This window comes from Empidonax traillii, unplaced genomic scaffold (genome assembly GCF_003031625.1).
Source record: "Empidonax traillii isolate 1590-97213 ecotype Southwest subspecies unplaced genomic scaffold, ASM303162v1 scaffold51:size1492887, whole genome shotgun sequence".
NCBI lineage: Eukaryota > Metazoa > Chordata > Aves > Passeriformes > Tyrannidae > Empidonax > Empidonax traillii.
The window spans coordinates 851,543-865,832 of record NW_020955244.1 but is presented as its reverse complement, the minus strand read 5'-3'; the positions used below and the strand labels follow the sequence as shown (position 1 = coordinate 865,832).

Below are 14,290 nucleotides of genomic sequence, written 5' to 3'. Positions count from 1 at the left end.
CCTTAAGGAAAAAAAAAAAAAAAAACAAAACCCAAACCCAAAAAACAACACACAACCCCCCATCTCAGAAACAAGACCAATTAGATCTCTGCAGTAATTACTCTCTTGTGTATGCTTAAAAAAAAAAAAAAAAAAAAAAGAAAGAAAGAAAAAAAAACTCCCTCCAGACCAAAGGGAGGGAAGGGAGATTACGATAAAGCTGCTTAAATTTGAGTCTTCAGATCGAGTTTTGGAATCACGAGTGGGAATGGGTGCTAGGCTACTGTGTGAAGCCTAGCAGGCAGGAAGCACGGAGAGGCAGCTCTGGGGACTCGAGGTGCTTGAAGGGACACTCTTCCTCGGTTTTGGAGCCTGCCAGGAGGCTGAACCAAAATGCTTCTCCACCCATCCCTCCTTTCTCCATTCACCAGCTGTGCTACCCCTTAACACGTGGTGAGGTTGAGGGGATGCAGGAGTAGTGTCACATCAGTTCTTAGCGAGATGGTCACTTTCCCAAGCGGAAACTCGGAGGTGGCCAACTCCACCCTAGGTGCAGGTTTCAGCCTCCAACAGAAAAGAGCATCCAGCTCCAACTGCTTCAGCTTTCTTCCTCCCATAAGTATGCACCCTACGTGCATGACAGCTTGCTGCTCCCAGCAGCTCTCCTGGAGACAGTGCTGTGCGGAGCACAGAGCAGGGCCTTCAAGGAGGCAGGTGGGAAAAACGGAGGTGGGACACGGAAAGGGAAAAGGGACCCCCTAAGCGGCGGCTATGGCCCTGGAGGGGCTCTGCCCGTAGGTGCAATCTCTCACGGAGAGACCGATGCTGTGCACAGCCCGGTCCTGCCGCCGCCCCGGCCCCCGGCTCGCTGCCCGCCCCCGGTGCTGGCGCACGGCAGCCCCGCCGAGGGGAGGGGGCCGCTGGCAGCGAGCCGGGGCTCAGGGCTTTTGCCCAGGGCCGCTGCCCCAGGCAGACGTGCGGCGGGGCTGAAAGCAGAGGTGCGGGTGTGGCGAGCTGGGCACCGCACCGGGGCTGCTCGGGCTGCTCCTCGCACCTCGGGGCCGCCTGCCCCCCCCTCCCCCCCGCCTTTTCTCCACATTTCTCTCACCACCCTGCCACTTCCCCAGCTCCGCGGGCAGGCAGCAGCCGGCCTTGCGGGGAGCTGCCCCCCCAGTGTCCCCCCGGGCAGGGAGCGGAGGGGCCGCTCCGCACGGGGGTCCGCCCGGGCCCGGGGCTGCCTCCGCGGGGAGCCGCGGTGGGGGCCGGGGCGCGCAGCCCCGGGGCTGGGGGCGGGTGCGCGCGGCTCCAAAGGCAGCAAATTAATGGCTGATTCTCAATGAACAGACGAGGAGGAGCGGTGCCAAAAAAGTAAACAATCGCGTGTAGTTCAAGAAATGTTTAGCGCGGCCAGGCAGGCTGCGTTTCATGGACTTTTACACTAGAAACTTATTAAAATTGGGTTTCCTCAGGTTTCAGTTAAAGAATGAGCCCTAAGTTGAAACAGGCTAGCTACCGCGGCTTTAAAGCCCTCAAGTGTTAAGTTTTCATTGTGTTTTTCTAACTGGATGGAGTGGTTTTCTTGCAAGGAACTAAGTCTCCTCTTTAGTTAAAGAGAGAGGGAGAAAAATCTGGCACTTTCTACCGCAGTATCTACCACCCTGTCATTATTCCTGCAAGCCTGGGAATTCAGCTCGGACCTCCCAGTATTTGTTGCAGCTCGAGGCCAAGGTGCCTCTAAAAGGATTTTCTTTTAAGGCCTTTAGAAATCGCTTAGTGCTGCTTTCCCCCCGTTTCCCTCCCTCTCTTTTAAAAAAGGGAAAAATGTATTTTTGTATGTCGACCGCGAGAAAGTTGCGCGCGTGTATTTGTCTGCAAGCATCTCGGACGGGGGGGGGGGGGAATCAACTAAAATCGAAAAAACCCCCAACTTTCTTGAAAAGAAAACGAAGAAGAAAGGGGGAGAAGGCATTCCTTAATGGAAGTATTGCATGCAAAGAAGACGGGATCTCTTTAAGGCTCCCCCTGAAGCTGGAGATGCACACACAAGGGTTGCCGGCCTGGGTGGTCCCTCTACTTTGGTGAGCTGTTGCTAAGCAGCTAATAATAGTCATGTTTGCTGAGTAATTTCTGCCCTCCCCGAGCCAATCGCCTCGCAGAAACCCAAGCCATCTGACAGCCCCGGGGGCGGGCTCTCAGCCCCTTTTTTTTTTCCTCCCTCTCCCTCTCTCGCTCTCTCTCCACTCATACTCCCCCACCTCCCCCCCCCTCCTCTTTATCCAAATGGAGAGAGTCCTTTTTTTCTTCTTCATCTCATCTCTGGAGCCGAGGGGCTGCAGCTCGGTGCTGCCGCGCACACACCGGGGGAGAGCGCCAGGCAGCCGCCCGCCCGCCGCCGCGGCGGGGCCGACCGCGGAACCCCGCCGGCCCCGCGGCCCGCGGGGAGCACCCCGGCGCTGAGGCAGGATGGTGCAGCGCGGCGAGGCAGCCCAGCAGCAGCAGCAGCAGCAGGAGCAGCCGCGGCCCGCCGCGCCGCCGCCCCGCCGCTGAGCGCCGCCGCGGACAGCGGCTTCCCGGAGGCAGCGGCGGCCGGCCGGAGGAGGCGATTTCAACGGGAGCGGAGCACAGCGCGGCGGCGGCGGCGGCCGGGGGGGCCCGCGAGTCGCGCCCGGCCGCCCGCCCGCCCTCGCCGGGCGCGGGGAGCGGCCGCCTGCAGCTCGGGGTCCGCGCGCGATGTGGCAATGGGAGGCGCGGGGAGCGACTCGGCCGGAGCGGCCGCGGCAGCCGCCGCCCCGCGCCCCGCGTGAGGCGGCCGCGCCGCAGCAGCCCCAGCAGCAGCCCCAGCCCCGCCGGCGGCGGCGGCGGCAGCAGTGGCGGCAGCAGCAGCAGCCCCCGCAGCAGCAGCAGCACCAGCCCGCGGCCCGCAGCGCCGCCAGCCCCCCGCGGCCCCGCCGCGCCCCCGGGGCCCCGGGCCCCGCCGCGGCAGCGCCAGCGGCAGCTCCCCCGTCCCTCCGGCGGCGGCAACATGGCCTCGGCCGCTAACGCGTCGGAGCCGGAGACCAGCAGCAGCGCGGGCGGCGGAGGCCACCCCGGCCGGGCGGCGAGGAGCGGCGGCGGGAGGCGGCGAAGGACCGGAGGCAATCGGCGCGCCGCGGCGCCCGACCGGGAGTATCTGCAGCGGCCAAGCTACTGCGATGCGGCGTTCGCCTTGGAGCAGATTTCAAAGGTGCATTCAATCTCTCCCTCTTTTTTTTTTTTTTTTTTTTTTTTTTCCCAGAGATACGGGCTAGTGCTAGTGCTGCTTTTTTCGGCGGGGGAGGAGGAGGAGGGGGGTGGTGTGTTTTCTCGCGGGGGTGGAAGGAGGAGATGGAAACGAAACGGCCACCAATAAAATGCTGGGAAAAAGAGAGGGACGTCTGTGACTCTTCAGTGCGGGAGAGAGTGCCCTCCTTCTCTCTCTGCTCGCCTGTGCCTGCCCTGGTGCGTACCTGCGCTGCGGAGCAGTTCTTCTGTTAAACTTCCCGAGACAACCTCGGCTCGCTCCTGGCCTCCCCATGGCTAGCCCCAGGCTAGCTCTACCGCTCCCCCCTCTCCCTCTCCGCTTCCTTTCCACCTCTCCAGCCCCCTCGTAGCTCCCTGCGACCTCGGCAACGCTCGCTCCCGGCCGGCCGGTTTCTTGGCAGAAGTTGGGCTTTTGTGAAGTTTTCCGCCGAGCGCTGACACGGCGACTGCCTTCGGAGAGGGGGGTCCCCCAGCAGAGAAGGCACCGGTTTTCTCCCCTGCCCCACGATCGGAGGGGGGAGCAAGGGCCGTAAACAAATTGCCACCTTAACCCTGCCGCGCCGGTCCCCGCAGAGGGCTGGAGGTGCCGGCCCGGGCGGGGCGGGGGGACGGCCCCGTCCGCCAATCTCCGCCGGCCAAAAAATGTTCAAAGTAAACAATCTCCAAAAGCTGCATTGCTGCAGGGATGGTTTCACTTCAGGGAGCGGATTTTTAGGCTTTGTAAGAAGAGGGAAAGGAGGAGGAAAAAAAAAAAAATCCATGTGGCTGCCCTCTTCCGTTCACAAATATTGTCGTAACTTACAGATGGCTGCTCTACTTCCTAATTCAGATCACACAGCGTCTCCAAACTCTATGGAAATGAATTACTGCAGATCTTACAGCGCTGCTCACCACGTGGGTCCTGCCTCAGCACCAAATCCCTGCTAGGAACTGGGAATGGGGGAAACGGCCACTGCTGCCCACTAGCAGTCTGTCACACAATTCCCCTCCCTCCCTCCCCCTTCCCCCCCCTCCACCCCCCCCCGCCGCCATTCTGGGGTCTAAGGAGAACAGGAAAAGGGGCTTCTCTTTCTTGTGGCTGTAGAAGTTCGTCGGAAGTGGTTCCTTCTGCCCTGGAACCACGGGTCCTGCCAGCGAGAATGCTTTGCAGCCTGAGCTGCTGGCGGCGCCTCGGGCACGAGAAGAGTGTGGTGGTGGGCAGCACAGGGTAGGGCCCGGGGGTCTGAAGCACTGTTGTCACACCCAAACCCGGGTGCCGGTGTTGGGGCAGGGATGGCTGCCAGCAGGTACTATGTGCCCGAGGGTGTCTGCTCGGCAGGGCTGTGGGGCAAAGGCCCTGCTGGAAGGATGCCTGCTTGAGCTGATCCACTGCACTCCATCCTTCATCCCGGGGACCGCGCCCCGAGGGGCACGAGCTGTCCCGCTCGTGGGAGGGCTGGGGGTGCTCCCCCCGCTTCTGGCGGCTGCCGCAGCCCCCCAACTACTGACCTCTTCTTGCCTTGCAGGGGAAGGCGACGGGACGGAAAGCGCCGCTGTGGCTGCGAGCAAAGTTTCAGAGACTGTTGTTTAAACTGGGCTGTTACATTCAGAAAAACTGCGGGAAGTTTTTGGTGGTCGGCCTCCTGATATTTGGGGCTTTCGCTGTAGGATTAAGGGCGGCTAACCTGGAGACCAACGTGGAGGAGCTGTGGGTGGAAGGTAAGCGCGGGGTGCCCGCTCTGCGCGGAGCCGGCGCCGGGCGGGTCCGGCCCGGGGGGCGGGCGCTGGGCCTGGGCGCGCGGCCCCGGGCGGCACCTACCACTCGCCGGCCCGCGGGGGGCCGCGGCGGCCGGGCCGCGCTCGGGGCGGCGGCGAGGCGGCACAGCCCCGTCCGCGTCCGCCCCGCGCCTCGCCCGCGTCCCGCCTCGCAGTGCGGGGAAGCTGCGGGCGGCGGGTCCCCGCGCCCCGCCGGCCCCGGGCTCAGGCCGCGCTGCCGGGAGGCGCCCCCTCCGCCATTTTGGGAGTGCGCCGGGCCGCGGCGGGCGGGGCGGGCCCCGTGTGTGGTCCCGGGTGTGGGACGGCGTCCGGCGGGGGGAGCGCTGGAAGGGGGGAAAGGAAAATAAGAAAGAGCAGGGGGAGGACGAGGTGAAAAAAGGGAAAAAAAAAAAATAAAAAGCCGGAAGAAAGGCGGCGGAGGCGAAGCGGAGCCCGGGCGGGGCGCCCCGCGCTGAGAGGCTTGGCTCCAGGCTGCCGGGGCTTGGGTTTAGGTGTGTTTTTGGTGGGTTTTCCTTTATTTTTTTTTTTTTCTTTTTTTAATCTGGGGAAGAGTTGTTTACTTAGCATCGCAAACCCCCATTAGCCACCAGGTCGACGTGAAAACAGAGTCCCTTGACTGCACGGCAGTTACTATTTTAGGTTTATGTCAAAGTTGCTTGCAGCAGAATTTGGCTTATAAAAGTCAAATGTGGAAGGCTGCATGAATAACCACGGCTAAATAGCGCTCTGTATGTGCGTGTGTGGAAGGGCGAGCGCCGAGCGCAGACAAAGTGGGTGCCTGTTTCAGGGTGATGCCCGAGGGGGTCCCAGCCTGGACCGCGCCTGTCCCCGCAGAGACTGTGCGGGGTCAGGACGAGCTGCACGGGTCCCTTAATGAGTGCCAGGGTTTCTCGTGTGGAAAGCAGTGTGTTACCAGCTGAAGTGCCTTTGGTCCGTGCGGTGCAGCCCGGGAGCGTACGATGGGGCCTGGCAGCAGATCTGCCCGAGAAACAGAGCGGGCAGGGCAGGGTCCCGTCTGTGGGCAGGGATGTGCATTTGGAGTTTGTACTGGTCAGCAAGTCCGATGTACCTCGAATGCTAATGAAAATGATCGTGAACCTTGGGTTTTTTCCACTTCCCCCCCCCACCCCGAGCCCTTGTGAGGTTGTTGTGGCGAAGTTTCTTGTGTCAGTTTTCGCTCTTAGGTGTTTTGCCGCTGGTTTTCTTTGTTTGGTAAATTGATATGTGCTTGCAGTTCCATCCAGCATGCTTCCATGGCATTTATTTTTCTGCTATTACTGCCGTTCACTTACGTAGAATGATGATCCTGTTCCATTAATGCCACCTGCTTGTTGTAGCCCTGTAATACGAAGAAGTTATTTGCTGATGCTGATGCCCCTGTGACTGGCCTAGCAGTAAAAATGCAAGTCCCAAGGAAAAAAAAAAAAAAAAGATTTGTAAAATATTAGCTTAGCTCAGTTGCTGCTCTGGTCTCTTCTCATGTCATCATTGTTTTAGGGAGCAGGGGGAAATCCCTGGTGTAAAATCTGGTTGAAATTGATCTGTGAGGTCCTTATGGCCAAGATGAATTCATAATGCAGCTGGTTTGACAGAGTTGACGTGTTTAACTTTACGTCTACTGAGTTTAGTTTTCATGTCAAATTGAAAATAATATCAAAATACATTACAATTCTCGTTTTAGAAACTCTTGCATTTCTGTACTGGAGGAAAAAAAAATCACAACAAAAACCAAAACCCCAAAATAAAGGCTAACAGATTAAGGTGAAATAAGATATTCTAGATTTGATTTATAATACCATCTAGTTTCCCCATTCTAGGACTACATGACTATCTACAGAAAAGAGCTTACTAAAAATGGCTTTCTTGAAGGAGAGTTTGTGAAAGTTCTGTTCATGAGCCACAGTGTTACACAGATAAATGTAACAAATAATAGTTATGTGTTTCTGTTGCTAAAGACAGCTACAGACAGCAGTACAGAGTGAGAGTTTGAAACAGAACAGATATAGAAAAAGATAGTATGGAAAATGCTGTTCTTTCTATGCAGAAGTGCAAAGCAGTGACCAAACCCGTTTTTCTGCACTTGTGTGCAACTGATCCTAGCAGGTTTAAAATACTCTCCATGGAGGTTATTATCCCAAGGGGCTCTTTAGATCAAGGTTTCCTTAGCACAGAAGCAGTGGATGAATTGCTCTGCTTATTAAAATAGTTGTCTTATTTTAGTCTTTACCTTTTGTTTACTGGGCAATATTGAGGAAGTACAGAATCACGGAATTGTTTAAGTTGGAATATCATCAAGTCCAACGGGTAACCCAGCACCACTATGTTCACCACTGAACCATGTACCTAAGTGCCACCTCTGCACATCTTTTTGATACCTCCAGGGATGGTAATTCGACCAGTTCCCAGGGCAGCCTGTTCCAGTGCTTGGCGTTGTGAAGTATGTTTTCTTACTATCCAATCTAAACCTGTCCTGGAGCAACTTCAGGCCGTTTCCTCTCACCCTGTCGCTTGTTGCCTGCAGCCTCCTTTCAGGTGGTTGTAGAGAACTGTAGGTCACCTCGAGCCTCCTTTTCTCTGGGCTGAACAACCCCAGCTCCCTGAGCTGCTCCGCAAGAGACTTGTGCTGCAGACCCTCCATCGGCTTCACTGCCCTTCTCTGAACACACTCCAGCATCTCAGTGTCCATCTTGAAGGGAGGGGCCCAAAAAACTGAGAGTGGGAGTTGAGATGCAGCCTCACCAGTGCCAAGTACAGGGGAACAATCACTTCCCTGGGCGTGTTGGCCGCAGTACTTGTGATACAAGTCAGGATGGCAGTGGGCACACTGTTGGCTCACGTTTAGCCTCTGTTGCCCCAGGTCGTTTCCCATTGTGATGCCTTCCAGCCTCTCTTCCCCAGTGCTGTGGTGCTGAGTGGGGCTGTTGTGGCAGAAGGGCAGGACCCAGCACTTCACCCTGTGAGCCAGCGAACGTGCCCCCATCCGAGCCACGAGCAGCCAGTCTCTCCAGGACAGAGCTGTAGGAAGCAGTGTCAAAGGCGTCACTAAAGTACAGGGAGACAATACCCACAGCCCTTCTCTCGCCCACTAAATGAGTCACCCTGTCAGAGGGAGATGGGGTTGGTCAAGCAGGACCTGCCTTTCACAAGCCCGTGTTGGCTGGGCCTGATCCCTTCGTTGTCCTGTAAGTGCTGTGTAGAATCACGGGTTACTTGAAATATTTTTCAAGTAACAGTTTTGATTTGCTAATGAAACATTTTACAGTTATCACTGCTGAATAGATTGGTGGTATTTACTTACAGAAACTGATTTTACAGGGTGTATTTCTGAATACCTTGGAGGATGGAACGTACTTCCAGCAAACTTCAGTGCTGTATTAAGTGGTTTCTTTAAAACCATAGCACAATTAATTGACAAACAGTAAAGTAAACTTTGAATGAGTTTTGAGACAAAGATAAGTGATTAGTAATCTGGCCCTGCAGTTAATATGGCTAAAATATTTACATAAGTTTAGAAACCCACCTGTTGGGCAGACTTTCAGAGAGAGAAAAAGAAAAACAGATTTCCAAAGTGTCATTCTTTCAGACTTTTTGTAGTAGTTTTCCTCCTTCAGAATTTGTACCAGCATTCTTGGCCTTCTCTGAGGCTCCTGATACCAAAGTGGCTTTCCTGATAGATTGTTTCTGACAGTGTTGTGGAGAAGGTTTTTGGTTTTGGGGGCTTTGTTTTAAACACAGTTCTCCTCTGGCTGCTGTTTAGAATACTTCAGCTATTACTGTGTGTCCCACAGTATGCTCTTGGTCCATGCTCCTTTCTAGTAGACTTGCTCTGAGCTGCCTTTGACTGGAACACATACCTGCTACCCTCAGCACATTAACAGATCTGTCGTCCCCATGTGCATACCTTGCTTGTGGAGGCGATTGTTTTAGTTTTCTTGGGCAGACGGATTCTGGGCTGGCATTTGAATGGAGGTTGTGTTATTCACAGTCACTCAGCTTTGGTTGAACTGCTCTATGTGGGTGTTCGTGCATCCTGGAGCTGCAGGGACTGTTTAGCATCTTTATGTATTGTATACCCAGGGAGGAAAAAAAAAAAAAAAAAGGCTTTGCACTGATTTCCTCGGTGACTGAATTTTTGCTGGACACAGATGTGCTTTTAGAATCATCCATTCATAACTAGAGAGTTGTCTGGGTGGAAAAGAAATCGTGCTTATAACTGGTCATTTTCTTTTGCTACCACTCTTAATAGGCACTCTTAAGACCCCGTGTGTCAACAGCAGTCAGACATATAAATTCACAGCCTCTGCTTCTGAAAGAAGGTAGTTTTGTGGCTCCAGAAAAGGTTCTGTGAAGTGGAGCTTGAAATTTGGCTACTGCAGTGCCATAAATGATGTTAATTGGAGTAGCCTGTAATGGGAGAGATGGTCTAGTCTTCTTCTGTTATAATTCGTTTCATGTTACCATTGTCTTGGGATTTTTTTTCTCCTCGCTTTTTTCATTACTCTGCCTTCCTTAAGAGGTCAAGGATCATGCTGTTCTTTCCTTCCTTTCTTGCTTTCTGCACTTTTTGCTCTAGCTGCAGCTCAGTCAAACTTCTCCCTCTCTAAGTAGCCCTCTTCACAAAGCTTTGTGAAGATTTGTGAGCTTGAACTGAGCTCTAACACGCAGAGCCCCTTCTTTAAGCCAGTTTGAAGGAAGAGGGTGTGTGATACGAATAGGTGGGGCATCCTGCAGGGGGGAAAAAAATGCCTTGATAACTACGTAGCTTAGTTCAGGTACATGGAACAAAGTGTGTTTTAACTGTTAGTGAATTAGGATTGAGTGGGCACCACAGAAACACTTTGTAAGTCAAAATTTGAGCTATGTGTAGTACTATTTCCCTTTTTCTTTAAGGGGGCAAAAATCAGGTTACTCTACTGTAGTATTTATGGCTGACCTGTCTTAAAATATGTTAATCTACCCATGCAACGTAAGTATGAGGTGAAAATGAGGAAAGTGTGTGAGTGATGCAGGAACCAGTATTATTTCCATAGATTCTCGGTTTTCTTAACCCAGCAAGATTAAGTGCAGGTGGAGAGGAAAATTATTCTTAAGTTCTGCCTAAGGCATCAGTTAACTTTACAGTAGTAGACTTTGGAGAAACAAAAAAAGAATAGTAAGGGAACAGATCTGTGTGAATTTGTTGTTTCAAGGAGACAAATTTATGTCAGTGGGCTGAAGTAACATGTTGGGTTTGAGTGCAGTTGGCAGGAATTGACCCAGTCAGGTACAATTCCATCCTCCCACAAACATGAGCGGTTGTGAACAGGAGTGGGTCTGTTTGAGACATGCTTGCTCCTGCATCACCCCATCAGTGCAGTAGAGATGGCAGAAGAGCAGAAGTTGCTGTGGTGTTGAATCTGTGGTGGGGTTTTGCAGGCTGTGTGTCAGTCAGGGACATTGTCTCCCGTCACATCACCAAATTCAGTTAGTTTCTCATGAATCAGGTGACTTAAGAGCTTACTTACCCCTGAATACTGTGTTGCATTCCTCAGTGCCTATTGAAAGTTCATTGAAAGGTGCTTACCTGGAAAATTTCCAAGCCACTGTTTTGACTTAGATGTGATTATTTATTATGTGGGGTTTTTTTCAAATGGGGAAGTGGCAGTGGTGTTTCCACATGGTAGCTGAAGGACAGTCATCTGGGTAACATGCTCTTTTTAATGCTTATTGATGAAAGTGCAAAAGTATTTCAGTCCACAATACTGTTTTGGAAAATCACATCAAATTTCTATATTTAGGCTTTACATGATATCTGTGAATGAAAACATCAGTGGAGTGGGTGTTATGTTCCGGTGAATTCGAACTCCCTGTGTGTGCATGTATTGAAAGTTGTTAAGAAAAGATGTTTCAAGGTTGTAGTTACACGGATAGTTGATTGTCATCTTTCATGAGACTGCTATGAAATTCAAAGTCAGTGGGAATCTCTGTTAAATTCTGTCTTGACACCACTGCTTGGAGTTGATGCTCCTTGCTGAAAAGCTTGTTTGTAAAAAAAACCCTGCAGCTTCAATGCGTAAAAATCCTGTTTTACCTGTAAGAATTTATTGAAGATATTACCTGGGATCATTGAGAAGATAAAGGGTGAAATCCTGAACTCACTGAATGTAGTGGCAGAACTTGGAATGACTTTAGTGTGGCCAGGCCTTACCCAGGTACGAAAGGAGGTCACAGCAGACGTAACAGTGTGCCCGTGTGTTACCTCTTCAGGGAGGGGAAAGAGGAGAAGCTCCTCCTGTAGAACTGGCGTGCCCTAAGGTATAACTGCATGGTTGGCATGGTTCTGTCTGCCTTTCAGACTTCAGAGGCATTTCATTTACTCAAGGCTGGAGAAAATTATTCTTCATTATTATTTCCAAACTTAACACGCTGTTGCCCATTTCCTTGACAGAATGTGCCCTCCTTGTTTGGAAGGGTCTGTTTCCTTCTTTTTGAATGTGTATTTAGGCAGGGCAGCACCTTGGCTGTGCCATTGCACTCTCCCTCTCTTCTGAGCTTTGAGTGTCATCTTGTACTCTGGGGATTTTGCTGCTTGTGAACAGGGTGTGAAGGCATTTCTGTAGCTCTGGAGAGCTTGCAGATTTTGGTCCAGAAGTCCTGGAGTGAAACAAACTAGTTGAAAGCAACATTGCTTTGTTGTTGTTCCCCATGTCAGTGTTGCTGAGCCGGAACAGGGGAAGCACAGGCAAGCAGAAGAGCTAACTCAGCTGTAGGGCTGGCTGCTGCTTTTGTGCTGTGCAGAGGTGGTGGTGAGAGGTTGAGGTCTACTACAAGCTCCTGTCACCTGCCAAATGATCTGGGTTTTGTTTGTTTTTTTTATTTTGTAGAGAGTGGACCTTCCTTTCTTGTTATTCCTCAGCAGACAGTGGGTTCAGAAAAGAACAATGCTAAAAGCCATGGGCACTCAAGCTTGCTTTTAGCATTCAGTGCATTAAGGAAGACCTGAGCTCCTCACCCCGACTCCACTTTCGTGACTTCTTTTTTTTCTTCTGTGGGAAGAGATGGTCCAAGTCCTGTCGTTAAGTAATGTTTGTGGTTGTTCCCCAGAAGTCATAACGCTGTGTAGCATGTGCATGTAGCAGTTCTTGATCACTCAACAAATTTAAAGGCTGTTGCAGGCAAGTGGATGTTTCACTTACACATCACTGTTGGGACTCTCCAAAATATGACAGCTTCCAGATGTATGAACCGCCTGATCCCTTTGTTTAGATTGTGCACCACAGCTGATGCCTAGATTAGTGCTGGCTGGACAAAGCTATGGGAGATTTGTCTGGTTTCCACAGTGCCATGTTTATATTTCGTTTGGATTTTCCCTTCAAAGCTGACCTCCCTATGACCTGTTGGAGCTGTGTCCACTAGGATGCTGGTTTTAATGTGTCTGCAACTGCTTTCCTTTTGGGGTCTGATGGAACATGTTCTCATTTTCACACTCAGCTACTTTTATGCACAACCTTTTTAACTTAATGGTGAATTGCCAGCCTCAGCCTGTAAGCGCTCAGGTAAAACCATGCTTGTAAAGTTTTCTGCCCCATAGCAAGCTTTTTAAGAATATTCTGATTGTTTAGAACGGCGTTTTGGCTTTAGATTTTGCGGGGCTGTTACTTGTCAGGTGTTTTCTCCTGTATGTAGAATGAGGTTCAGTCTTGGAGCATTTGCACAGTGGTTTTTCTGTCTAGAGATGATGGTGTGAATACACACAGTTCTACCTGCTCTTGTTTGGAGTTCAGCAGGATTGGGAGTGCAGAATTTTACCAGAAGTTCATTCTTCTTTGTCTGTACTGTAGAGTTATACATATTTTGTCAGTCATCTTTATTTACCTTCAGTATGCCTTTGCTTCTTTTAATTTCTCTAATCTTTCCTGCCTTGTAGCATGCAGGAGATCTTTACCCATTTACTTTTGTGAGTTACTCTTCATGGGAAAACCTGAAGAAATCAATAAAACATTTCAAGGTCTAAGTGACAGTTGTACAATAAGAAATGTAGTCACCTATCAGAATTCAGAAAGATAAAGATGCACAGCTTTCATTAATGCTGACAGAAATTGTATCACTTTCCAATGGTGATGCTTTACTGGAGTGGCAGATTGCTGAGATGGTGCCTCACTGCAGAAAACTCACTGCTTTGAAGTATGATTTCTGTGTGAAAATGCGTGCCATCTTATAATGGCCTCTTCATTTCTGTGCCCATGAACTTAAGGAAAGTGGGAAAACATTTTGCTCCCGTTTTGCATAATCTGTGCTATTTTATAATCCACTCAGATTGTGCTAAATATGACTGGTGGATGCCATACACAATGAATTATGTTCACCCTTGCTGTTAACTGAGGGACTCTTGACTTGGAATAATTTTCCGTTGTACATTGCACTAGGAATAGGTGGAGTGGAGTTGCAAGGAGTAAGAGAATTGCAGATAATTCACAGAATATTCTGAGTTGGAAAGGACCCGCTAGGATCATCAAGTCCAACTTTTAAGTGAATGGCTTGTACGGGATTTGAACTCGTGACCTTGGTGTTACTAGCACTGTGCTTGAACCAGCTGGGCTTTTAATCCAGAATTTAAAAATAAAGTGTTTTTCTTAACTCATTTTTTTGCTTTCTAAACTTAGTTTAATATCTGTAAATACAATTTACTTTATCTTGGTTTTGCTCTGTGATGTTCATTCACTATCGCCTCAGTTGCTATAAACATCCTGATTTTGGCAAAAGTAGTACTTTCATGAGGTAAAAAGTCCTTCGTGGAAACTGCTGACCAAATAGATACTTTGATGTATGGAGAACTTTAATTTTGGTTTCCAGAATGAATGGCTTGGCTCTAACTTCTGCTTGGTTTTGGAAAACTTAGTTATTTCAGTGCTTGAGCAAAATATATAAGAGGTTAGGGAATGAACAGAACCATCACCTGGCTCCTTCTGCAAAGGTGCTGCTTCTTTAGAGAATTGTACTGAACTTAATTCCAGCCTCAAATATACAAGTAATAATTGTGTATTTGAAACATCTGTATTTTGCTCACGTGCAAGCCCATGTGCGGTATTGTACACCCACGTACCCAGAGCTGGAACTGAGCCCTTAAACTGTAGTACAGTCTTCTTTTACTAACAGTGAGATAAATTAAAAGAAACAGTGTTCTCTTGTTTACCACTGTGATGCATTTCTGCTTTTCAGTCACTAATCAGAAATTAAGTGCAGCAAACTAGAAATGAGCACTGTTGAGTCAAGTTGTATGATTTTTTTTTTTTTTTTC

The 14,290-nt window shown here is 50.7% G+C and overlaps 1 protein-coding gene across 3 annotated transcripts in view; it reads left to right on the top strand.

Annotated features, from left to right (window-relative positions):
• The first annotated feature begins 2,951 nt into the window (after positions 1-2,951).
• Positions 2,952-14,290, top strand: part of PTCH1 (patched 1) — a 66,670-nt gene continuing 55,331 nt past the window's right edge. For all 3 annotated transcript variants that reach the window (XR_003570685.1, XM_027879153.1, XM_027879154.1), the window contains exons 1-2: positions 2,952-3,202; positions 4,764-4,956. Coding sequence is in view for 2 of the 3 variants with exons in the window: in XM_027879153.1 (XP_027734954.1) it covers positions 3,002-3,202; positions 4,764-4,956 (394 nt within the window). In the remaining variant the exon portion in view is untranslated. The remainder of the gene's footprint in view (positions 3,203-4,763; positions 4,957-14,290) is intronic.